The sequence below is a fragment of the Crotalus tigris genome, unplaced genomic scaffold (assembly GCF_016545835.1).
Source record: "Crotalus tigris isolate CLP2741 ecotype Arizona unplaced genomic scaffold, ASM1654583v1 scf7180000023722.550826, whole genome shotgun sequence".
NCBI classification, from domain to species: Eukaryota; Metazoa; Chordata; class Lepidosauria; order Squamata; family Viperidae; genus Crotalus; species Crotalus tigris.
In genome coordinates this window covers 496,635-522,706 of record NW_024100140.1, presented here as the reverse complement: position 1 = coordinate 522,706, position 26,072 = coordinate 496,635, and the positions used below count along the sequence as shown (strand labels likewise).

At 41.3% G+C, this 26,072-nt stretch overlaps 1 protein-coding gene across 1 annotated transcript; it reads right to left on the bottom strand.

Moving 5' to 3' along the window:
• Nucleotides 1-1,983: 1,983 nt before the first annotated feature.
• On the bottom strand, nt 1,984-24,925 carry LOC120297961 (uncharacterized protein K02A2.6-like; the record flags this gene model as incomplete). Its single annotated transcript, XM_039321234.1, has 3 exons — nt 24,872-24,925; nt 24,179-24,235; nt 1,984-2,478 (listed from the first exon to the last, which is right to left on the bottom strand). Coding segments are annotated over exons 1-3 (606 nt in total), but the record flags the coding sequence as incomplete, so codon positions are not given.
• Between the last annotated feature and the right edge of the window lie 1,147 nt (nt 24,926-26,072).

The following is a 26,072-nucleotide window of genomic DNA, read 5'->3' as shown; positions in this document are numbered from 1 at the left end:
GAAGCAGTTCCTAGTAAGGCCGCCTTTTGCAATTGACTAATAGCAAATTTGTTATTATTATTAACATATTTCTTCCCCTGTTAGTTTCCAAATTTTTCTGATATACAGTTTTCTGCCTTAGCAGAAGACTAGCTGACTTTGACTAATTTTAGAAACTAAGAAAACTACTCATGATTAATACATGGATGGAGAGCTCTGTGTAAATTATAGTGTTTTGTGTTTCGAGATTCGAGGCATTGAAACACGACACATTGTAAAGCAAACTTCTTTATTTCTCCTTAACTCCACTCCAAGCAACTGCAAAACAGGCATGCAGGCCTCTTATAGATTTCCAACCCCCAGGCAGTCCAGCCAATAGGAATCCCTCTTTCTTCGCACCTTGCGCATGCGCATTAGTCCGCACCAGCCAGTCTGGTCCCAGGCAACTTTTAGGTTGCCCAGGACCATTTGCATCATTTCTGGGCCTGCTAAGTTCCCTCATCAGGCCCAGGACACAACATAGTGCTTTAGGTTAAACTGTGGCATTAAAAAAAATATCCCAGAGAAAGGCAATAGCAAACTGTTGAGTCCTTGGCGGAAAGCAGACACGAGAAGCAGTTGTAGTTCTCAGGTTTTCTTTTATTCTGTGTTCAGCTTACAGGTGAAGGCTTCAGCAACGCCCAAAAGCTCCCAGCCTCTTATATAGGCAATTCCCGGGTCAATGTGTTACTTTTCCCGCGCCAGCACCCGCGCATGCGCACAGGCGCTGGCGACAGCCTGTCTGGTCCCGGGCAGCTTGCACCTGCCCGGGACTGCCTGCAAACGCCCCGAGCCCGTTTGCAAGGCTCGGGACATAACACCCCTTTCCCCCGGGCTAAGACTACTACCAACATACAATTATTTCTTGATGCAGTGTTCTACTCCCCAGTGCTCCTACTGTTTACTGGCTTTTGTTTAGCCAGCAATGTTATGTAATCCTCTAAGTACTTAGGAGATTTCCTTGCTCTCTGTGACCTTCTCAGCTCTGGGTTTCTGACAGGTGTTCCCTGACTGAAGGGAGACGTGAGCCTGTTCTCCTTATCTTGCCTTGGTGCCTTCCAAGGACTGTGCCCCAATGCCTGGCCTGCTTGCTTGCCCACTGGGCTCGTCAGGCCAGGGCTTCTGTCACTTTGTGACCTGGTTGACCTGCCTAGCTGTAGGCCCTCGGGCCCCTTGAAGTGATAGCCACTGCTGGGCGTCTCTGTAGAACCTCCTAGGTCCGTCCAAGACCTGTCAGGAGGCTGTCCATCCCTAAACCCCGTTCTGTGTCCGGGCTCGTGTGGGTTTCTGTACCTTCCCAAAACTCAGTTACTCCCTGATTTGGGCTAGAGGTGTTGTGGTCGGGACTTGGTTCCTCGACCACCTCCCTGTATGTTTGACCCCCTGTAAGACTTGGGGTAAGGTCAGGCCAACTCTGGGGATTATGTGCCAGCTCTCTTGCGGGGTATGATTTATTGGGATGCTCCCGGGTATCCTCCCTGACTGGAGTACTGTGCTGTGCAGGTGAATAGTGATTGTACCCCCAGGGTGACTCCCTGGCTGGAATAGGCATGAATGCCTGGTAGTTGGATAGGCTCTTAGAATTCCTATTTGGGGCACTCGCGGAATCTTGGAATGGGCCGTTTGTGGCTCCATCATTGGAGGTGGGCAGCAGCTCGTGCCCCTCCCTTTGCTCTAAAGAGTCCCCCTCCCCCCTGGAAAAGACCCAGGAGTCTCATCTGGAAGATCCCGCCTAGGGCGGAGTTGGTCGATGTGCCGACGCAGGACACAACCGTTGTCCAGGGCTACCTCGTAGGATAGAGGACCTGTGACCCTGGAAATAGAAGCAGGGACCCATGTATGACCAGGCCCGTAATTGCGAGTCCAAACCGGGGCACCCACAAGTAGTTGTCTAGGTGCCCTAGGATGTGAGGTAGATGAAGGCAGTCTGTCCGGATGCAACCGGTCAAGCTTCGTAGTAAGTTTGCGCCCCCAGCGAAGTTCAGCTGGGCTTCTCCCTGTAGAAGTGGACGGTGTGGTGCGGTAAGAAAGGAGAAAGTCAGCCAACCTGTGATGCCAGTCCCCATAGGTGAGTCTTTTCAAGGCGTCCTTTGTGATGCGGACCATGCGTTCAGCCATACCATTGGTGGACGGGTGGAAGGGTGCAGACGTGGCATGACGAATCATGTTAGCCTGTAAGAAAGCTTGGAATTCGGAGGAAGTAAATTGAGGGCCGTTGTCAGACACGATGACATCTGGGAGCCCGTGTGCAGCAAAAATCCCCCTCAGTACCTGAATAGTCTTTGCAGTGGTGGTGGATGAGACAGGTACAACCTCAAGCCATTTTGAATGACTGTCAACGAGGACCAAGAAGAACTGGCCCTGAAAGGGCCCAGCGTAGTCAATGTGCACCCTAGACCATGGGGACTGTGTATCCTCCCATCTATGCACAGGAGCTTGGGGCATCTCTGGGCGAGAGCGCTGGCACAGGTGGCATGCATGCACCTTAGCCTCAATGTCCTTATCTAAACCAGGCCACCACAAGTGGCTGCGCGCAAGGGCCTTCATGCGAACAATGCCAGGATGACCCTCGTGGAGGGACTCTAAGATCCTAGTCCTCATTGAGGTGGGAATGACAACTCTGTTTCCCCAAAGCAGACAACCCTGAGAAGTGGACAACTCGTTCCTTTTGGACCAGAAACTCTGAAACTCAGGACTAGGGCAGTGCTCAGGCCATCCAGACAAAACCCAAGAAAGGACACATGAAAGTGTGTGATCTGTGCCTGTTTCAGCGGCAACATCCCTGGCATTCAGAGGGGACTCGGGCAAGGCTTGGATGGAAAGAATGTTGACAGCTGGTGCAGGATCAGCTTCTACTACTGGCAGGAGCAATCTACTGAGGCCATCAGCATGGCCCATTTCTTTCCCAGGCTTGTGGAGTAAGGAAAAATCATATGCAGACAGAAAAATAGACCACCTAAGCATTCTAGGGGAAATGATTTGGGGAGTTTGTTTACGTGTGGTAAACAGTCCCAGCAGAGGCTTATGGTCAGTGAAGACCGTGAAATGCCTGCCATACAAAAAATCATGGAATTTTTTAATTCCAGCAACAACAGCCAGAGCCTCCCTGTCTATCTGAGCGTAGTTGCGCTCAGCAGAAGACAGTGTTCTGGAGTAATATGCAACAGGAACCTGAGTTCCATCAGACCTGAGGTGGCTCAGGACGGCTCCTACCCCGTAAGGGGAAGCATCACAAGCGATGCACACAGGAAGGGACTCATTGAAGTGTGCAAGTACACTGTTAGAAGTGAGTAAGGCCTTGACCTCATTGAAACTAGCCTCATGTGTTTGTGACCACTGCCACACTGCTTGTTTGTCTAATAGCCTGTGAAGAGGCTCAGCTACACTAGCTTTATGTGGAAGAAAGGAATTGTAGAAATTCAGGAGGCCCAGAAAGGCCTGAAGTTCGGCCTTAGACTTTGGCCTAGGTGCTTCTAAAATGGCAGTTAGTTTGGATTCAGCAGGGTGAATCCCAGCAGCATCAATTTTGAACCCCAGAAATTCAGTAGAAGGCACCCCAATTTTGCATTTGTCTTTTTTGAGCTTGAGGCCTGTTTTCCTGAACCTTAACAGAACAGCCCTTAGCCTTTCAGCTAGAATGTGTGTGGAGTCTCCTGCAATTAAGACATCATCAAAGTAGGGGCAAACCCCCGGTATGCCCCGTAGTGTGTTTTCCATTACGCTTTGGAAAATCCCAGGAGCGACATTCACTCCAAACTGTAGCCTTTTTACCTTAAAGGCTCCCCTGTGGGTCACAATAGTCTGAGCTATAGCAGCATCATCATCAACAGGCAGCTGTTGATACGCTTGAGCTAGGTCAAGCTTTGCAAAAACGCGCCCCCCCTTGAGGGAGGCCAGAATATGACTGACCACAGGAACAGGATAGGCATGTTGCTGCAATGCCTTATTCAGAGTGCATTTGTAGTCAGCACAAATGCGAATGTCCCCATTTGCCTTTAGAGGCGTGACAATGGGGGTCTCCCAGGGACTGGAATCAACAGGTTCTAGAATTCCCTGTTGGATCAGTTTGTCCAACTCAGTGTCAATTTTACTCTTTAAAGCAAAAGGGACCCTTCTTGCTTTAATTCTAATGGGAGTGACAGTGGGGTCTAGTTTTAAGGACACAGGGGTCCCTTGAATGTGCCCAGCTGGGGGCTGAAGACATCTGCAAATTCTTTGCAGACTTCCTGTAGGTCAAGTGTTTGTAAGCTGTTGAGCCCCGTGACGTGTATCCCCAAGGCTTCAAACCAATCGAGTCCTATGAGACTCGTTCGTTCACCCCCTACTACTAATAGGTCTAGTGGACCTTCAAAATTCTTATACTGTACGTTAAGGGTGGCCTCCCCCTTAACACACACTCTCGAATTTTGAAAGTCTGTTAACACAATGTCAGAAGGCCTTAATTTAGCCTGAGTTCCACTGCCGGAACAAATCTTCCTAAATGTATGTAAGGATATGATTGAAAGGGCAGACCCCGTGTCTAGTTCCATAGTTAATGGAACCCCTTGTAGCTTCACCTTGAGTGACAGCTTTTTCTTGATGGGCTTGTGTGTGCCTGTCCTGAAGATGCTTCTTCGCGAAGCGCAAAAACCTACCCTATTCTGGCTGGGGACCCTGGTACCTTTCAGGCGCAGTTCTTCCTGAGGTTGTACCTTTCGTCGGCCCAGACACACAGCTGCAATATGTCCTTGTTTTCCGCACGCCCGGCAGATAGCGGAGCGGAACTTGCAGTCGGTTCTCCTGTGGCGACCTCCACAGCCGATGCACTTGAGGGGAGCTGAAGAGCTTCCTTTCTGATTCTCTTCCTTCGCAGGGTGGAGGCGGTCGACTTCCTCGTCCGGATCCTCCTCGGAGTTCCCTTGGACGTCCTCTTGGTGCACGGATGCAACATCAGGACTGTTCCTGATCGGCCGCATGTTCTTGACGGCGCCGCCTGCTGCTTCTTCTGCGGTGACTTCTCTTAAGGCATCTTGGAAGGACAAGTCTTCTTTGGCAAAGAGCCTCTGTTGTAAATCTCGATGCCTTAAGCCGCACACGAATCGGTCCCTCAGTCGTTCTTCGAGGTCCTTGAACTTGCAGTGCTTGGCGGCCTTTCTCAATGCGGCGATGTACTCTTTGGCCGACTCTCCGGATCGTTGATCCCTCTGCTCGAAGGTGTGGTGCCATGCGATGACGGACATCTTGGGCTGGAAGTGCTCCTTCAATAGCTTCTTTAGATCTGCGTAGCTGACAGACTCTAATGCAACAGGTGCTGCAAGGTTCTCTGCGATTTTGAAGGCGTCTTGGCCGCAGACACAAAGCAGGGTGGCAGCCTTCAAGCTATCTTCCCTCACTTGGTTCACCTTGAGGTAATTTTCCACCCTGGCTATGTAGGAGTCCCACCGCTCTGGATGTGAGACGTCGAACTCCGAAAGCCTTCCAACCTTTGCCATCTTCAGGAGACGGGTCTATCAGCCAGCCTACCCCCGAATGCACACTGGATTGGTGGGTAGCTGCCGAGTCAACTCCGTTCCGCCGCTCAGGACTCACTTGGGTAAGCTTACACCTCTTCCTTTCCAGACGATGTAAGGCATCCCATCCTCGTTGCCAGTGTTGAGTCGTTGGCGGAAAGCAGCTTGCACCTGCCTGGGACCGCCTGCAAATGCCCCGAGCCCATTTGCAAGGCTCGGGACATAACACAAACCACTTCTGGCAAATCAATAATAAAACTATATGGATGCTGTTATGTCCTGAGCCTGCAAAAGCAGGCTTGGCACGTTGCATTGGTCCCGGGCATTCCAAAAGCTGCCTGGGACCCGACTGAGTGGCGCCAGCCTTGCGCACATGTGCAGGGCATGAAAACGCTCCGCTACTTGTTGCCAGATAAAGAGTGGCCTGCATGCCATTTGCGTTGTTGGGGTGTTGCTGTTAAACAAATAAAGAGCTGTTAACTACACAATGAGTCTTCATCATTCGCCCATGATCAAAGGACTTAACACTGGCGATGAGGATGGGATGCTTTACAAGCTGAAGAAAAGAAAGTTTTAAAGACTTACCCAAGAAGTCCTGAAGAGGGGAAGATGGCGTTGGAATCAGCGTCCCAGCCTGCCAGTATAGCGTCGCTGGAGGGTGAGCTCGGCTGAAAGACCCTTTCCCCAATAGAAGTTGCAGAGGAGCGAATGGTGAAGGTTGTAAACTACGGGATGGCGAAGATTGGTTGTTTATCCGAATTTGATGTCTCACACCCAGAGAGATGGGAATCCTACGTTGCAAGGGTGAAGAATTACTTCAGAGTAAACCAGATTAGAGAAGATGGCTTGAAGGCTGCAATCCTGTTGTGTGTCTGTGGACAGGAAGCTTTTGAAATTGCAGAGAACCTGGTGGCCCCTGCACCTCTGGAGTCAGTAATGTATACTGACTTGAAGAAACTGCTGAAGGAACATTTCCAGCCCAAGTTGTCTGTTATTGCTTGGAGGCACACATTTGAGCAAAGAGACCAGAAGGCAGGTGAATCTGCTAAGGATTTTATTGCGGCCTTAAGGCGAGCAGCCAGACCGTGAGTTCAAGGATCTGGAAGAGAGGCTGCGAGATCGCTTTGTATGCAGTTTAAGGAACAGAGACTTACAGCAGAAGATTTTTGCAAAAGAAGATGTCTCTTTCCAAGATGCTCTATGAGAGGTGACAGCTGAGGAAGCAGCAGGCAGGGCAGTAAAGACTTTGCGGCCCACCAGGAGCCCTCCAGAGGCAGCCACCGTCCATCAAGAGGATGCTTGAGAAGGCTTGGAAGCAGATCCTGAAGAAGAGGTGGATAGGCTTTACCAGATAGCTGAAAGGAGGCAGAAGGAACATTCAGACAAGGCCCCAGCAGCTCTTCAATGCTTCGGGTGCGGAGGACGTCACAAGCAAGCTGACTGCAGGTTCCGCTCCGCCATTTGCAGAGTGTGTGGCAGGCAAGACCACATTGCATTCATCTGTTTGGGTCGCCAGAAGGTCCAACCTCATGAAGAATTGCGTCTGAAAGGTACCAGGGTCCCCAGCCAACATAGGGTGAGTTTCTGCACATTGCGCAGGAGTATTTTGAGGACAGGCACACATAAACCCCTAAAGAAGAAACTGTCCATTAAAGTAAGGTTGCAAGGGGTTCCTTTATCCATGGAGTTGGACACTGGGTCTGCTCTCTCCATTATTTCTACTAACACATTCAAAAGGATTTGCAACAGCAGTGGCCTTCGAGCCAAACTCAGGCCATCCAATATAATACTCACAGATTTTCAGAATTCTATGGTGTGTGTTAAGCGGGAGGCCACCCTTAAGGTACAGCACAAGAATTTTGAAGGTCCCCTAGATGTGGTGGTTGTTGGGGGTAAACACACGAGTCTTATTGGACTTGATTGGTTCGAGGCTCTGGGAATCCAGGTCACTGGGCTGCATCATTTGCAAACGTTGAGCCTGGCAGAAGTCTGCAAGGAGTTTTCAAATGTGTTTAGTTCAGAGCTTGGATCCTATAAGGGGTTTCCAGTTTCGCTACGGTTAGACCCAACCATCACGCCCATCAGGGTTAAGCCTAGGAGGATACCTTTTGCCCTCAAAGGCAAGATTGATGCTGAGCTGGACAAATTGCTCCAGCAGGGCATTTTAGAACCTGTAGACTCAAGCCCATGGGAAACCCCCATAGTAACACCTCTAAAGGCTAATGGGGACATACGTATACAAGTGTACACTGAACAAGGCGCTGCAGCAGCACGCTTATCCAGTACCTGTAGTAAGTCACATCCTGGCCTCCCTCAAAAGGGGGCGCATTTTTGCGAAGCTTGACCTGGCACAGGTCTATCAACAGCTACCTGTTGATGAGGCAGCTGCTGAGGCCCAGACTATTGTAACTCACAGAGGGGCCTTCAAGGTCAAGAGACTGCAATTTGGGGTAAATGTAGCCCCTGGCATATTCCAAAGTGTCATGGAGAGCACACTTTGGGGTATTCCTGGAGTCTGTCCCTATTTTGATGATGTCCTCATTGCTGGAGAGTCATCTCAAAACTTAGCAGAGAGATTAAGGGCTGTCTTGCTTCATTTTCGAAAAGCAGGCCTTAAACTAAAGAAGGACAAATGTAAGATAGGAGTCACTTCTACTGGCTTCTTAGGGTTCAGGATTGATGCCCGAGGCATTCACCCTGCTGAAACTAAATTGCAAGCTATTCAGCAGGCCCCAAGCCCTAAATCTAAGAGTGAGCTACAAGCCTTTTTGGGGCTATTAAATTTTTATCATGCCTTTCTCCTACATAAGGCTGCTGTGGCAGAGCCTTTACACAGGCTCTTGGACAAGCAGGCTCCTTGGCAGTGGACTAAAGTCCATGACAAGAGTTTCAATGAGGTTCAAATTTGACAAATCTCGAGATACTCCATCTAGAGGGATGGGACTTACTTTATGGGTGGCATGCCTATTTAATATTTAATAAAAAAGTGGATTGGGCTTTTAAATCTCACATTATAAGAACTTCTTTACTTAGGATTTGGAGAAAATATTATAAAAGTGATTTTAAAGTACCATTATGGGCTATACCCTGGCATGCGATAGAAGGAATAAAAAGAGGTGTTAAAATGGACATGGTGTCTTATAGACAGCTACTCCGATGGGATCGACAAAATTGGCAATTAAAATTACGGGAGGAGTTAGCACAAGAAAATATTATTTATTCTTGGTTTCAATATAGGCAACTAGCAGATAGATGGAAGGTGGATTGTAAGGTGGGCTTTCTTAGAGAAGATGAAAATCTTATTAAACAAGTGAAGGATCAAAGACAAGCCCATATTAAGAGAATTTATGGGGTGCTAGTTGAATTGGACTCAGAAACGGAATTAATTAAAGATTGTATGATTAGATGGGCCCAAAACTTTGGCGAATCAGTCCCATTGGATACATGGGAAACTATTTGGGTAAGAAATGTCAAATTTACACAGGCACAGAATTTAAGGGAGAATTTTTATAAAATGTTTTATAGATGGCACCTTGACCCACAAAAAATGTCTTTCATGTACCCGGACTTACAGCCTAAATGTTGGAGATGTGGTTGTTTGGATGCCACCTATTACCACATTTGATGGTCGTGCAGAGAGATAAAAGCATTTTGGATTAAGATATGGTGGAATATTCAGAGAATTTTTAGAAGGAGGGTAAAATTTACTCCGCAGTTATTTTTGTTGGGTATAGTTACTGATTGTGATACAAAGGAGGTTATATTGATGTTAAATTTGATTACAGCCGCAAGGCTGTTAGTAGGACAATATTGGAAGAAGGAATCCTTGCCTACACTGCAGGAATGGTTTTTTAAAGTGTCCTATTTGGCGGAAATGGCAAAGATTTCGGCTTTTTTAAAGGAACAAACGCAAGAGAAATTTCTTGCTGTTTGAGATAAATGGATAGAATTTATACAATTTAAATTGGATATAAAAAATATCATATTGCTTTTTCATAATTCTTATTTTTATATACATATACATATATTTCAGTCTTATTTTTCTTCTTTTTTATATATAATTTTTTTAAATTCCTTTTTAATTAAGCCTATATTCTGCTCTGGGAAGCTCAGGGGGGGAAGGGGGGGTGTTTGGGGGGGGATGGGGAAGGGGATGTTATGTTTAGTTTTTTGTATATGTTGCTTTCTGTTTTTGTATTGTTATATTTTTTTCTGTTTTTTTTGTAAAAACTTATAAAAATTTTCAATAAAAAAAAAAAAGAGTTTCAATGAGGTTAAGGCCTTGCTCATGTCTAATGCTGTTTTAGCACATTTCAATGAGCAACTGCCTGTTTGTATCGCCTGTGATGCATCTCCTTATGGGGTGGGAGCTGTACTTAGCCATCTGAAGACTGATGGGACACAGGTCTCTGTGGCCTATTATTCAAGGACTCTTGTCTTCTGCAGAGCGTAATTACACTCAAATTGACAGAGAAGCATTGGCAATAGTGGCTGGCATTAAGAAATTTCATGATTTCTTATACAGCCTTTATTTCACGGTCTATACTGACCATAAGCCTCTGCTGGGGTTGTTTACCACTAACAAACAGATCCCACATATCATTTCTCCTTGTATGCTGAGATGGTCCATTTTCCTGTCAGCATAGGACTATACATTGGTTCACAAACCAGGAAAAGAAATGGGTCATGCCGATGGCCTGAGCAGATTGCCCTTGAACCAATGGGAGCCTGATCCTGCTCCAGCCGTTAATATCCTGTCCATTCAGGAATTGCCTGCGTCTCCCCTCAATGCTAGGGATGTGGCTGCAGAAACTGCCACTGATCACATGTTTACACATGTGCTGACATGGGTGTTGTCCGGATGGCCTGACAAGTGCCCAGATACTGAATTCCAAAGCTTCTGGCACAAGAAGCATGAGTTTTCCACTTTCAAGGGATGCCTGTTATGGGGTAGCAGGGTAGTGATCCCAGCCTAATTGAGATCTAGAATCTTGGTCTCTCTGCATGAGGGACATCCTGGCATAGTCAAGATGAAAGCGCTTGCGCGCAGCCATCTTTGGTGGCCTGGACTCGATAAAGCCATCGAGGCCCAGGTGTATGGGTGCCAAGTGTGCCAACAGTCTTGGCCTGAAATGCCTTAGGCCCCAGTACATACTGTAGGTGGGAGGAAACTCAAACGCCATGGTCTAGGGTGCATATAGATTACGCTTATTGCCTTTCAGGGGCAATTCTTGCTGGTTGTTGTTGATAGCCATTCCAAGTGGCTAGAGGTTGTTCCTGTGTCCTCCACTACTACTGCCGGGACCATCCAGGTGTTGAGAGGAATTTTTGCATCACATGGCCTTCCAGATGTTCTGGTTTCAGATAATGGTCCTCAATTTACCTCTTCTGAGTTCCAGGCTTTTCTTCAGGCCAACCTGATCCGCCATGCGACTTCAGCTCCCTTCCACCCATCCTCCAATGGATTGGCAGAGAGGATGGTGCGCACCACCAAAGATGCTCTTAAGAAACTGACTTACGGTAACTGGCATCACAGGTTAGCAGATTTCCTTCTTGCACACCGCACCATACCATGCATTGCCACAGGGAAGAGCCCTGCTGAACTCTGCTGGGGTCACCGCCTCGTAACTAAACTGGGCAGGTTGCATCCTGCGGGCACCTAGGAGACTCCAAGTGGGCGATCCGGTCTGGGCACGGAACTATGGGCCTGGTCATCGCTGGGTCACAACTGTGGTCTGCAAGTTCTCTGGACAGCTTTCATACAAAGTAGCCTTGGGAGACGGCCGCGTTCTTCACAGACACATTGACCAACTACGTTGGAGACTGGACTCTCACCCTTCCGCTCCTGGCTCTGCTTTGGGGGGGGGGAGGACCATAATATGCATTCTGAGGTTCAGTTTCACAGGCTATCATTAGCCACTGCTGAGGCTATGGAGGAGTCATCCCAAGGTTCCGCAAGTGCTCCCAACAAGAAGTCACAGGATAGAGGATCATTCCACACAGTCATAAGTACTCCAGACAGGGAGTCACACCGGGGGTATCCACATTATTCACACATGTCACAGAGTGCTCCAGACAGGGAGACTGACTGGGGGTATCCACATAATTCACAAACACAAGAGAACAAGAATTACAGCAGGGGCGCTGGCCCAATTCTGCAATTGCTCCGAGAAGGAGGTCAACAGGGAAGGGGGTAGCCAGGGAGGCGACTCCTGACTCTGGCACTTCCGGCACATGCTTGGGGGCCACAGAGTACTGGGGCACTTCAGCTACCCAGCACTCTCCATCTGCTGGCTTTGGGTTCGAGGGACAGTGTTCCCAAGAAAGGTCCATTGTGGATCTGGGGACTACCACCCCTCCAAGGTATGCTGGCCTGGACTTAGAGGATCCAGCCAGCCAGCAGATGGGTGGATCAACCGGGTATTTGGGGCAGCAAAGTCCTGGCCTGCCGAGCCTGGTAGGTGAGCAGGTAGGCCAGGCAACAGCACCAGGGTCACCTGGGAATTTAGGGCAGCAATGCCTTGGCCCACCTAGCCTGGTAGGCGAGCAGGTGGGCCAAGCAATCTCTCCTGGTCCGAGGAGGTTACAGCAGGCTAAGTGCCCACCCAAATATCTTAGGAAATTTGTGAAGTTGCTGTCAAGTTCAAAGGGAACTACTTATATGGGCCCTGAATAAAGGGGCATGGTTATTTTTTATTATTTTCTGATTTCGGATACATTTATTCCCAAACCGAAGTGGAAGGGGTTTTGCTTGAGGGTAGCCTCGAATATTCCACATTTCGTGCATTTGATTTATGGAACTATATATCACTTCTCCAATGTAGGTTGTACATGTATGTGCGCAGAGATGTTCCATCTAGGGGGGAGGGATGTTGTGTCCTGAGCCTGCAAAAGCAGGCTTGGGACGTTGCATTGGTCCTGGGCATTCCAAAAGCTGCCCGGGACCAGCCTGAGTGGCACCAGCCTTGCACACATGCACAGGGTGCGAAAACGCTCTGCTACTTGTTGCCATTGTGTCCAGGTCTCTGGGCAGATAAAGAGAGGCCTGCATGCCATTTGCGTTGTTGGGGTGTTGCTGTTAAACGAATAAAGAGCTGTTAACTACACAATGAGTCTTCATCATTCGCCCATGATCAAAGGACTTAACAGATGCAATCATCAGTATTAAGCTTTATTTTTACTCAATACAGATCCTTTTTGATTTATTTCTCCTCCAAATATTTTGTTTATGGCAACACCCCTTATAGCAACAATGTTGTCCCAAAATTTCTAAAATTGTTGGGCAGCCATTAATTCTTTGTCTTCATCATCAATACATAAATGTGAGCTCTTCACAAGATAGTTAATAACTAATGTAGCTTAGAACTTTTTTTTTTTTACTTTTGATTCTTGATTGGTGTTGTTGCTAATGGGTAGTATTATTTTAGGATCTAGTTGACAGGTTGGTGACATGGGGAAGACCATGTAATAAAGTGGAAGGGAGTACAAAAAAAGTGACAGAATAGTTTAATTCTCCTTCATTCTGAATATAACACAGGAACTTTTATTATCCAATTATTATAAAGATCAACTCCTTGGGCAACAAAGGTAACTAACGTGCAAGTACTGGAACCCATAACACCAGACATGTCACTGGAAGGCAAAATCACAAACTGTGTCTCACCTACCTTGGCCATGTCATGCATGGGAATTCACTGGAGAAAGCAATTGTGTTTGGAAGAGTTAGCAATAGAAGGAAACCAGACCATTAAAGAACACCATGGCTGTTAACGGCCTGAATTCGCCACAGAAAAGAAGGAAAGTAAGAATGATGTTGTTTGTTTGCAAGAGACTCGTATTACCACGAAGGATCAAAAGTATTTGATTAACTCACGGTTAGGATCACATTTTATAGCTCCTGCTCCAGAGAAAAAAGGGGGGGTAGTTATTTATGTGCGGAAAAATTTATCCGCTAAATTAATTGATTCTAACCCACAAGGAAGATATGTTATTATTGATCTAGCATTATATGGCAAGAGACTTATTATTATTGGATTGTATGCTCCTAATCAACAACAAAAGCAGTTTTATAAGCTGATACATCAGAAATTGACTCAGTTGGATTATAAATCTGTTATTATGATGGGGAACTGGAATGGAGTTATAGATGCTAGTAAGGATAAGAGAGGATCTATGAAATCTTCTAATCAAGCTAAATTATCTAAAGTTTTTTTTTATTTGAAGGATGATTTGGAACTTAGAGATATTTGGAGAGAATGGAATATGGAAGACGGAGACTACATTTTCTTCTCAGACAGGCATCAATCGTTTTCTAGAATTGATTTTTTTCTAATTACTACTGATCTCTTTTCTAGGGTAAAGAATGCCAAGATTTTTTTCTAGGACTTTGTCGGATCACAGTCCTGTATGGTTGGAGTTATTTGCTGAAGAAGGGAGTAGATGATCTTGGAGGTTGAATGAGAATTCATTTAGATACAAGGGGATTTCTCAAAAATGTAGAGAATATTTGAAGGAATTTTTTGTTTTGAATATGCATAAAGGTACTTCAATGGCTATGGTGTGGGATGCCAGCAAAGCTTATATGAGAGGGGTTTTGATTAGGGTTATGAATATGAATAATGCGCATAGGCATAAACAGGCAAAAAAACGTGAAGAGTTGGAAGAAGAGATTAAAATGAAAGAGAGGGCTTATATTTTGAACCCATCAGATAATAGTTTAAAAGTTTCTATAAATATGTTGAAGGAGCAATTTAATATGTTAATGGCTGATCAGGTTGCAATTAATTTAAGTTATATGAAATGTAATACATTTTGTAATGCAAACAAACCTGGTAGGTGGCTGGCTTATCAGTTACGGAAGAAACAGAAATCAAGGGTTATAGATAAAATAGTTTATAAAAGTAAAGAGGTTTATCAAGAAAACTTGATTAAAAAGAGTTTTTTAGATTTTTATACAAAGCTATATGCTAGTGAAAATATACAAGTTTCAGATATAGATAAGTATTTGCAATTTGCAAATTTTCCCAGACTTTCAGATGACCAAAGAAATGAGATGAATGGTTCAATTACTTCTGAAGAAATTATTTTGGCTATTAAACAATTGAAGATTGGTAAAGCTCCTGGTACAGATGGACTAACAGCAAGGTATTATAAAATCTTATTTGAAGAAATTATAGAACCATTAAAGGAACTCTTTAATAGCATTCTGTCGGGAGCAGAAGTGCCTCCATCTTGGAGAAGAGCTTTTATATCGTTGATTCCAAAGGAGGATCAAGATCTTGCTCAGCCTAAGAATTATAGACATATATCTCTTTTGAATACAGATTATAAGATTTTTATGAAAATATTGGCGAATAGATTAATGCATGTTTTGAAACAAGTGATTCATAGTAATCAATCTGGATTTATAACTGGAAGATATATGAAATATAATGTAAGACAAATTGTTAATCTAATTGAGTATTTGGATAAGAATAATCAAATTCCTGCAGCTTTGATTTTTATAGATGCTGAAAAAGCTTTTGATCAGTTAAACTGGCAATTTTTATTGAAAGTTGTAGAGAAAATGAGTTTTGGGGATAATTTTTATACTCTCAAGGCTATATATCAACAACAATCAGCTCAAATCATAGTTAATGGGGGGTTAACAGAGGTATTTAAAATTGAAAAGGGTACAAGATAAGGGTGTCCATTATCTCCATTGTTGTTTGTTTTAACAATGGAAATTTTATTAATTAAAATTCGTGAATCAACTAAAATAAAGGAAATAAAAATAAATAAAAATGATTATAGATTGAGAGCTTTTGCAGATGACTTGGTTGTGACTTTATCTCAACCGACTTATTCAGTTATAGATTTAGTAGAAATTATAACCCAATATGGGAAAGTTTCTGGTTTTAAAGTAAATAATAATAAGACTAAAATATTATCAAAAATATGACTATGAAGGAAAAGGAAATGTTGGTTAAGTTAACAGGTTTTGAAATAGTGAAAAAGGTTAAATATTTGGGAGTATATATCACAGCCTCTAATGTAAAATTGTATAAGAATAATTATGAGACATTAAGGGCAAAAGTGCAAAAGGATTTAAACCAGTGGTTCTCAATCTTTTTAATGCTGCGACCCCCAACCGGTTGTAAGTCGAGGAATACTCAACCAGTCGTAAGTCAAGGAATACTCAACTGGTGCAGCACCGTTTGCAGAATGGGACTTTTGGTGGGCTCAGCAGGGCAGAGACAGCCTGGACAATTCCTATTGGCTTTTGAAAGCCAATAGAATTAGACTCTATTCAAGAGAGTCTATTCTATTGGCTTTCAAAAGCCAATAGAATAAAAGAGAGTAGCACAGCTAAGGAAAAGGGGGAAAAAATGGCAGACTGCGTTGTTTGGCGACCCCCGTTAAATGGTCGTTCGACCCCAAATGGGGTCCCGGCCCACAGGTTGAGAACCACTGATTTAAACGATTGGAAAAAATTACAATTATCTTTGCTGGGGAGAATTTCAACAATTAAAATGAATGTTCTACTAAAATTTCTTTTTTTGTTTCAAATGATACCTATTTTTAAAAAAGATGCTAATTTAGATGAATGGCAGAAGGGAATTAACAAATTTATTTGGACAGGGAAAAAACCAAGAGTTAAGTTTAAGATTATACAAGATGTACGGGAAAGAGGAGGACTTAAGGCACCTAATTTAAAATTGTATTACGATGCGGAGGTTTTAACTTTGATTAGTGATTGGCTTAACTTAACAAATAAAAATATATTTTCTCTTGAGGGATGGGATTTACTATATGGATGGCATGTGTATTTAATTTATAATAAAAAAGTAGATCAGGTTTTTAAATCTCATATTTTAAGAATTGCTTTATTGCATGTCTGGGAGAAGTATTATTATAGGTTGAATTATAAAATTCCAATTTGGGGGATTCCCAGACACGCAATAGAGGGGGTATCTAGAGGTGTGAATTTGGATATGATTTCTTATAAGGAATTGCTTAACTTGGTAGGGAAGGATTGGCAACTAAAATCTTTAGTTGAGTTGAAACAAGAAAATATTGCACACTCTTGGTTTCAATATAACCAATTGTTAGTTATTTGGAATTTAGATCAAAAGGTTGGTATTTCCTTAGAGGATGTGAATTTGATAAAACAGATTAAAGATCAAAATCGAGCACATATAAAGAGAGTCTATAATGTTTTAATAGAACTGGATTCTGAAATGGAGTTTGTTAAAGACTGTATGGTAAAATGGGCTCAAAATATTCAAGAACCAATTCTATTGGATACATGGGAGACAATTTGGGTTAGAAATGTAAAATTTACTCAAGCTCAAAATTTAAGAGAAAATTTTTATAAAATGTTTTATAGGTGGCATCTGGACCCACAAAAGTTGTCTTATATGTATCCTAATCTACAGTCCAAATATTGGAGATGTGGTAGTTTAGATGCAACTTATTTTCATATTTGATTGTCTTGTATAAATTTAAAAGCTTTTTGGATTAAGATTTGGTGGAACATTCAAAAGATTTTTAAGAGGAAGATAAAGTTTACGCCACAATTATTTCTGTTAAGCGTTATTGAAGATTGTGATGTTAAAGAAATTAATTTGATGTTGAATCTTATAACAGCTGCAAGATTATTGGTTGGGCAATATTGGAAGAAAGATTCTTTGCCCACTATGGAAGAATGGACTCTTAAGGTGTCTAATTTAGCAGAAATGGTGAAAATTTCTGCTTATTTGAAGGACCATATTATTATTATTATTATTATTATTATTATTATTATTATTATTATTATTGTTGTTGTTGTTGTTGTTGTTGTTGTTGTTGTTGTTGTTGTTATTATTATCAATAGTTTATTATAGTGGAATTTTTATTATATCATATTGTTTAAGAATTAGGATATTAATTTGTTTATGTTATGCTTATTTAGAATTTGTTTATTTTATGTTAAAAGGGAGTTAAAGTGTATTATGGATTTGGTTTTTATATAGTTGGTTAATGTTATTTAGATTATGATTGTCATATTTGTAACCCTGTATTCAGCTCTGGAAAGTGTGGGAGGGGGAGGGGGAGGGGGAGGGAGGGTTGTTTTGTTGAAAACCTTTGTAAAACTTTTCAATAAAAAAAAAAAGAACACCATGGCTGGATACCATCAAAACTGACACCAGCCAGAGCATAGAAAAATTCAAAGAAATAGTGCAAGATTGGAAGATGTGGCCCATAGAATTGCCAAGAATTGGACACAACTGAGTGGGTAACATCATTGTCATCACCATCATCATCATCAAGATCAATAGTAAAATCACAATGAAGATGCATATTTGCTCTTGCTGCACATGCCACAAACAGGAGTGCAGAGCAATCCATAGCAATCTTCACTGGTATAAAGAGCCATTGATCTTTATAAGAGTCTTGCTGTCAATCTTCTTCTTTAATATATATATCAGTGATGGCGAACCTTTTAGAGACCAAGTGCCCAAACTACAACCAAAAATCCACTTATGCATCATCGGGTGCCGGGTGGGTGTGGCCCATTGGGTGGGTGTGGCTGCGGTGGTAACAGCAGACTGGGTGGGACTAAAAAGTTCAATCAATCAATTCCAACTTTGCAAGATCTTTTTTTTTCCTGTGAGAAATTGAAATTGAGTGACTAATTGAACCTTTTTTTTTTTTGTATATGGCGGCAGAGGCCTAAAGGGAAAAGGTTTTATAAAACCCAACTGAAGGCCTAGGACTGGGGCGACGGCACGCGTGCCCAGAGAGAGGGCTCTGAGTGCCGTTTCTGGCACCTGTGCCATAGGTTCGCCACCACTGATATATATTAAAAAATTGTCTATGGCCTACTGCTCCAGCTAATGTTCTTTCATGAGAATACTGAGTACTGAATATGTGTTTTGAAACAGATCTAAAGCTGCTTCACAAGACCAACTCAATATGGCCAACTTGCCACAGGATAACTTGCTGCAGGACAATTCAACAATTCAATTTAATTATTTAAAGTAATTACAAAATTATTTTAAATTTTGTCATTCACATTTCATTTTGTTTCTCCTTTGGCATCCTTTCTTTAAAGAATCTATTCCACTGTTTCTTCGATATTAGTGTAACTCTTGTCCTGTGACGAGTTGTCCCATGGCAAGATGGCTATGGTGAATTGTCACATGACAAGTTGGCTGTAGTGAGTTGGCCGCAGCAAGTTGTGGTAGACCTCCAGCTGAGAGGCCAAAACTCATGCATGCAGCAAGATTTTTGGTGGGAGAAAGTTTAAACAGAAACAGAAAGGTAGGTAGCCTGGATATGACAGTAAGGCAGTATCATAAAAGACAGTTACAGGTTGCCCTCAACTTATAACCATCCATTTAGTGAAAATTTGAAGAATCCAAAGTTACAACGGTGCTGACAAAAGTGACTTAGTACGGGTCCTCCCACTTACAACCGTTGCAGCATGCAGTCATATGATCGTGATCCAGATGCTTGGCAACCAGCATGTATGTATGACAATTGCAGCATCGTTTCCAAGCCAGCTTCTGATAAGTACAGTCAATAGGATAAACTGGATTCACTTAATGACCATGTGACTCACTTAATAACCATGGCAAAAAGGTCATAAAATTGGTCTTGACTCACTTAATGACTGTAATTTTGTGATGGAACTTCTGATCTCAGTTGTAGTCATGGATTATTGTGGATTATCTGTACAGTTATAGATATAGATACAGATAATCGCGGATTATCTGTAATAAGATATTTTCAAGCTGCCATTAATGAATCATGTGGATAATGTACATTTCAATCATAGTTAACAGTATGATACTTGTTCTACAGGTAATCCTCAATTTACCACAGTTCATTTAGTGACCATTTGAAGTTACAATAGCATTGAAAAGAGTGATTTATGATCATTTTTCACACTTACGACCATTGCAATATCCCCATTGTCACATAATCAAAATTTGAATGCTTGACAACTGTTCATATTTATGATGGTTGGAGTGAGGTCACGTGATCACCTTTCGCAAAATTCTGACAAGCAAAGTCAAAGGGGAAGTCAGATTCACTTAACAACCATGATAGTAACTTAACAAATGCAGTGATTCACTTAACACAACTGTGGCAAATAAGATCATAAAATGGGGCAAAATTCACTTAACCAATGTCTCACTTAGCAACAGAATTTTGGGGTCAATTGTGGTCATAAGTCGAGGAATATCTGTATTTTATACCAAATATGCAATCCAAAATTGTCTGAAAACTAAAAATTAAAATGAAATAAAACTTGCTACAGAAATTGTCTATGTTCATCATCTTTCCACAATCCATAACTTATTACACTGAACTGCAATAAAAAAATACAATGTTGAAACACCAATAGAATCCACTGTGTCATTTGGATGGTGAAGAGATTCTCTTGAGGTCATTTTTTTTTGCTACCAGAGCCAAGATAACAGATCAAAGCTCAAACTGGTTTGATGCCAGACATTTAGCTCTTTACCTTATAATAATTCTGCATTTCTTAAATCATAGGTGTTCAATAGCAGCCATGGTGGAACTAAAGGATCAAATTCCAAGAAACTAAGAATTGAAGATTATAATACAGAATAACAGATTTGGAAAGTACCCTGAAGGTCTCCTAATCCAATCCCCTACTTAAGCAGGAAATCCTATACCATTTCAGACAAATACTGTCCAATTTCTTCTTAACAGTCTCCAATGTTGGAGCACCCACAACTTCTTTAGGCAAGTCATTCCACTGAATAATTATTCTAGCGGTCAGAAAATTTGTCCTTAGTTCTAGATTATTCTCTCCTTGATTTCCATCCATTGTTTCTTATCCTCCCTGCAGGTGCTTTGGAGAATATGTTGATCCCTTTTTCTTTGTGACACCCCTTAAATATTGGAACAATGCTATCATGTCACCTATGGTCCTTCTTTTCACTACACCAGACATATCCAGTTTCTGCAACTGTTCTTTATACGTTTTAGCCTCCAACCCCCAATCATCTTTTTTGCTCTTCTTCACACTGTTATTTTTGGACAAACATTTATGGATATAAGAGCCTTTTAATGTTCTCATTAAATAGAAACAATTTTAGCCTGTTCCTCTAGCTCGTTGGTTACTGATTCTTTTATGAATCTGCTTTGAGCAATACAGCAATCTGAAACTCTATGAGGAACAATACAACTGATACCAGAGAAAGTAGAGGTGCTGATAGATTAAATGAATTTTGTATAATCCTAGCAGCAAATTTGGCTTAATTATTGCCTTGATTCCTGGCGATATGGTTGGTCTATAAGTTGTGTTTGTCTGTGTATATCTGTGTGTTTTTCAGTAACTATTCATTTTGCTGCTAAACATATACTCTAGGTTTTCACCAACTGTGCTACAGAATAGGTGAAGTCAGGACACAGCAATTAAGGGACTGAAAATGGAGTTCACTGATTTGAACTTTGTTTAAAATACATTCTTCTTGTTGTTGTTGTGCCATATCCATTATTGGACATTGGCGATTATGTTGACAATCCTGTTTTTATCAGCAGCCACACGAAAAAGTGCTGCCGAGTTTTGTCCAAACCAATTCCTTAGATTTTGAAGCCACGATGTTCTTCTTCTTCCTGACCTCATTTGCCTTCAATCGTTCCCTGGAGGATTAAATGGAGTATGCTGTATTTTTCTGGGTGTCGCATCACATGTCTGAAATATTCTAATTTTCATTTTTTAATTGTTTTGATGATTTCCCTTGGCTACAAGAACAATAATAAAACAGAATAAGATAGACCCCAATTGATGGTATTAGAATCATATACCAGATGAAAAGTTTCATACTTGGAGTTAATTATCCAGATATATAGGAAGGCAGTTCCCATCAGAAGAATAGACTTCATTTGAAAGCCTAAACTGTCTTAAAAGATTTATTAATTCAGATAGGGTTTGCATGAAACACCAAAGCAAAACACATTTTAATCTTGAGAATGATATGTGAACTGGAAAAATGTCATATAACCACTAGATTAAAGCAAAGATATATAAAAACATATGACTCTGCTTCTATAATTGCTTCCTGGATCCACTAGGACAGTGGTGGTGAACCTATGGCACGCGTGCCAGAGGCGGCATTCAAAGTCCTCTCTGTGGGCACACACGCCATGCTCCGGAGATGGCAACCATCCCTCTTCAACCCGCCCACTAACTCGCTGAGGTCCCATATGGCCGGATGCATCCCAGCACCCATGCGCTCACTGGCCTCTGTGTGCAGGGGCCGATGGTGTTAGGCAGCAGCCGCCCCAGCCCCTGCCTCACCTTTCCCTGTGACAATGGCACCCCTGCCCTGCCTTGCCTTGCCTCAGCCCACAGGACAAGCCTCCTGCCCACCTCCCCACCTGCCAGAGACCCCCTGGATCTCCCCCAACCCTGCCCGGCCCCCACAGACGTCCCTCCCCACAAGCAACATCGAGGAGATCACGTCACCTTGGCCACTCCCACCCAATCTGCCATGACCACCGCAGCCATGCCCACCTAGTGGGCCATGCCCACTTGGCACCCAGCAATAAATAAGTGGGTTTGGGGTTGCAGTTTGGGCACTCGAACTCTAAAAGGTTCGCCATTACTGCACTAGGAGTATCCTAAATAATTCATATGATTACTTAATGAATTATCAATTCAGAAAATGTATCAATTTAGTAAACTATGACTAAGTTAAACACAGATATATAAACATAGGCAATATCAGTAAAATATTAAAATATAAAGAAATGTCACAATAAAACATGGACCTAAACAAACATATATTTTTAAAATCTCTTTAAAAAGCCGGAACAGGACAAAAATTTTTATAGTGCAGTGTTTTTTAAATTTAGCACCTTAAAGTGTGTGGGCTGAATGACTGAGGAATTATAGGAGTTAAAGTCCACACATTTTAAAATTGCCAAATTTGAAAACATTGGTCCCAGGTAGCACCTAAGTTAATTTTGGAAATAAATTATTCCACTATTTATGTTTCTTTTCTGCTTATGTATTTCTTTTTGCATGTTTTGTTCTGAAATCCATGATGAAGAAGCTAATGAGTGGCTCAGTGTTATAAAGATATACAAGTAGTTCTCATTTAGCAATCACAATTGGAACTGGCAATTCAGTTGTTAAGTGAAGCAGTCATTAAGTGAAACCATGACCATACTTACAATCTTACTTCAGCTTTCCATTGCTTTACAAATCTGTGAAAGGCATAAATGTAATGATTGGTCTTAAAGTTATTTTTCATCATTATCACAACTTCGCTAAACAAGGCAGTGGCTAAACAAGGACTACTTTTATACTATTGCTTAATTCTTTCTGTATTTTTCATAGTCCTCTTCAGTAGCCTAGTCAAGAAGGGATTGTGAATATTCAGAATAATTCTTTGTTTATTATGGATACTACTCAATTATTAGGATTAAACAAATGTAAATTTACTGCCAACCAGAGAGAGATGCTTGCAGATGCTTATCTACATCCCAGTTAACTGTCACTGGGTCAGAAAAGTAAAAACCTGCCTATTGTTCTTTTGAATGGTTCAACTGGTGTCAATGAAAGAGAAAGAATATTGGACCACAAACAATTAAAATGTTAGTGATCTGCTATTATAATTACACCTCTAATAACTTCTGAGAACAAACTGTTAAATTAGCTCCGTATTAATGATATATAAGTTTATTAGTTTCCTTGGCTTGGTAACTAGTAACTATCCCAGTAGTTTATCTGACAGTTCCAAAACCAGATCATTCTTATAGCATAGCCAGAAATCTTCCCAAACAATACTATCCATAATTTACTACATAACCAGAGTTCACTCGGTAGATTATAAGATTGTTTAAAACAGTAAAAAATAATAATAGTAAAACAATCTAGTAATAAGTAAGATCATGTATTGATAAATAGCACAAGAGAAAAATACAGGAAGTTATTGATTTATTACCACAACTGAGCCCAAAGTTTCTATTGCTAAGTGATAGTTGCCCCATTTACAACTTTTCTTGCCACAGTTGTTAAGTGAATCACTGCAATTATTAACTTAATAACATGGTTGTTGTTCCCCATTGACTTTACTTGTAAGAAGGTTGCAAAAAGTGATCACATGACCCCTGGACACTGTAACTGTCATAAATATGAATCAGTTGCCAAAGTCAAATTTTGATCGACTCTTGGCCATGGGGATACTGCAACATCATAAGTGTGAAAAACAGTCATAAGTCATTTTTATAAATGCCGTTGTAAGTGAACAGTCTTTAAATGCACTGTTGTAAGTCCAGGACTATCTGTACTAATCCCCCTCTTGTATTTTGTCCATATATGGTCAAGAATGGTCAGGATTCTCAAGAATCTGGATAGGGCTTAGGGGAGGAATAACTCTTCCTGACAGCATTATCAAAAAGGCTGCTATTTAAAAAATGTCTATAGCTTGCAAATAGAAGAATGATAATCATAAAGAAGAGGAGAGTAGGCAGCCATTTCTGACTGGTGTCTATACTTTTGCTCTTTAAAATGTACCACCAGGGACAGTTCACCACTAGGTAAGCTGTCCTACTATTTAATTACTCTTTATGTCAAGAAATCCCTTAATATTCACCCTGAATCTTCTTTCTTTCTATCCATTAGTTTTTGTCCTGCTCTCTATTTCAGTAGAAAACCAGTTTACCCTTTGAATAAATAGGATGTTCTTATGGGGCTTGGTTTTCACATCTTCTATCCATCCCTGGATAAACACAAAGGGAAGGAAATCAGTCAAATGAAAATGTGTGTGATAACATAATCATGTAATTACCATTAGTTATATATTTATGACAGTTGCCATGATGCCAGTATGTAATTGTGATATTCCTAAGGCTGCTTTCACTTATATAGGGAGAAACAGGAAATGTGATTAAAAGGCAACTATACTGATACTGATACTACCTGCTAATTATCATTAAATAAGGAACTGCAATACTTTTGTGCTGTTTGTGGAAGTAACATTCTATTTTTAATTAAGATAAAATTTAAAAAATGATTAATTTGCTTATCACGTGTCAGACTTAAAGACAGCATGAATAATGTAGAAGCAGTGTGTAGCAGCATTTAGCCTGCCTTTTTGGACTTAGAAACAATTAGTGTTGGGCCAAGAATTTAGATGGGATACTAACAGGAAATTCATGAAGTATGGGTCATATTTGGAAATGGAAAAACCTCTTAGGTTTTGTTGTCACCAAGATTCATGCTTGACTTAAAGAAGATTTTATCTTAAGGGTAATATCCAGGTAGTCCTCACTTACCAATTACAATTGGATTGGCAACACAATTGCTAAGTGAGGTGATCATATACTGAAATGTTACATGACTGCAGCTGACTTACAATGTCAGTTTGTTGGTTCCAGTTGTAGTCATGAAGCAAATCACTGCAGGTCATTTAGTACAATGACAAATAACCACAAATTCTGATTTTTTGCTGGCTTCCCTACTGACTTTGCTTCTTGGAAGCTGACTATGAAGGTCAAAATTGGTGATAATTACAGTATAGACAAATAGTGGATAGGTGGAAGATAGATCGTAATGTGGGTTTGATAGAGAAGATGAAAACTTGTTAAAACAAATAAAAGATCAAAGACGAACTCACATTAAGAGAATTTATGGGGTGTTAGTAGAATTGGATTCAGAAGCAGAATTAGTCAAAGAATGTATGATAAAAGGGCACAAAATTTTGGCGAACCAGTTCTATTAGATACCTGGGAAATTATTTGGGTGAGGAATGTCAAATTTACACAAGCCCAAAACTTAAGGGAGAATTTTTACAAAATGTTTTATAGATGGCACCTTGATCCACAAAAAATGTCTCGCATGTATCCTGACTTACAGCCTAAATGTTGGAGATGGGGATGTTTGGATGCTACTTACTATCATATCTGGTGGTCGTGTAAAAATATAAAAGCTTTTTGGATTAAGATATGGTGGAATATTCAAAGAATTTTTAGAAGGAGGGTAAAATTTACCCCACAATTGTTTTTGTTAGGTATTGTTACTGATTGTGATACTAAAGAGACTACATTGATGTTAAATTTAATTACAGCCGCAAGGTTGTTAGTAGGGCAATGTTGGAAGAAGGAATCTTTGCCTACTTTGCAAGAATGGTTTTTTAAAGTTTCTTATTTGGCGGAAATGGCAAAGATTTCGGCTTTTTTGAAGGATCAATCGCAAGAGAAGTATTTTGCAGTATGGAAAAAATGGACAGATTTTATACAACATAAGTTGGATATAAAAAATATTATTTAGTTTTTTAATAACTTATATTTAATATTTAAAATTTAAAATATTTTATAGACTTTACTTTTTTTATTTTTACTTTTTACTTTTATTATACTTTCTTTTATCTTTTTCTTTTTTCTTCTTTATTCTTTTTCCTTTTAAGTATTTTTCTTTTGGTATTTATGTTTTTCTATATATATATTATTGTTAATTATTTTATAATTTGTTTAATTAATGTATTTAGATTTATTCATGGTTTATATCTTTTTTAAGATTTTTTGAAGAAATTTTAATTAAGCCTATATTCAGCTCTG